The sequence below is a fragment of the Echinops telfairi genome, unplaced genomic scaffold (genome assembly GCF_000313985.2).
Source record: "Echinops telfairi isolate 266 unplaced genomic scaffold, ASM31398v2 ScPeMD7_11;HRSCAF=52, whole genome shotgun sequence".
In the NCBI taxonomy this organism is placed as follows: domain Eukaryota; kingdom Metazoa; phylum Chordata; class Mammalia; order Afrosoricida; family Tenrecidae; genus Echinops; species Echinops telfairi.
Genome location: NW_022103908.1, coordinates 33891296 through 33892206, shown reverse-complemented (window position 1 = coordinate 33892206; position 911 = coordinate 33891296). Strand labels below are relative to the sequence as shown.

Sequence of the window (911 nt, the reverse complement as noted above, 5' to 3'; positions counted from 1 at the left end):
ACGCGGCCCGGCGGCTCCTGCGAGAGGTCGCCGGTGAGCACGATCTCCCCCGTGTGGCGGCCGATGGCGAAGGCTTCGCGCGGCTCCTGCTGCAGCAGCTCGAAAGCCAGCTCCCCGTTGGCGCCCTCGTCCAAGTCCCGGGCCTGTATGCGAGCCACGGCCGAGTCCTTAGCCGTGCGTCCCGGCACGGCCACTTCCAGGGAGCCGTTGGCGGGCGCTGGGTGCACCAGAACCGGCGCGTGGTCGTTCTGATCCAGCACCCGCACCTGCACCAGGGCGCTGCTGGAGAGCTGCGGGGAGCCGCTGTCGCTTGCCTGGACGCGCACGTCGAGCTGGCGCAGCGCCTCGTAGTCGAAGCTGCGCAGAGCGTAGATGGCCCCGGTGGCGGGGTCAACCGAGACGTAGGTGGACACAGCGCCCCCGGAGCGGCCCACCTCGGCTTCCAGCAGCCGGTAGGTGACCTGGCCGTTGCGGCCCAGGTCTGGGTCCCGGGCGGCCACGGTGGCCAGGTAGGCGCCGGGCGGGTTGTTCTCGCGAACCGATACCTCGTAGACTGGCCGAGTGAAGAGTGGGGCGTTGTCATTCTCGTCGCCCACGCGCACCGTGTAGGGTCGCACGGTGCGCAGTGGGGGCGCGCCACGGTCCTCGGCCACCAGCGTCAGGTTGTACTCAGCGATGCGTTCGCGGTCTAAGGACGCGGCGGTCACCACTAGGTAGCTCCCCGCATAGGCCGGTTGCAGTCGGAAGTGCTCGTGCCCGTAGAGGGCGCAGCGCACCTGCCCGTTGGCGCCGGAGTCCCTGTCCGAGGTGCTGACCAGCGCCACCAGGCTCTCTCGCGCCGCCCCCTCCGGCACCAGAGAGGTGGCGCCGGCCTCGGGTGTCCCGGAGCCCGCGGACGAGGTCGTGTCCGT

At 71.2% G+C, this 911-nt stretch overlaps 1 protein-coding gene across 1 annotated transcript in view; it reads right to left on the bottom strand.

The window, feature by feature from the left end:
- The window catches only part of PCDH8 (protocadherin 8), a 4949-nt gene that overhangs the window by 2597 nt on the left and 1441 nt on the right, over positions 1-911 (bottom strand). The window contains exon 2 of the mRNA XM_045287089.1: positions 1-845. Coding sequence (XP_045143024.1) covers positions 1-845 — 845 coding nt within the window. The remainder of the gene's footprint in view (positions 846-911) is intronic.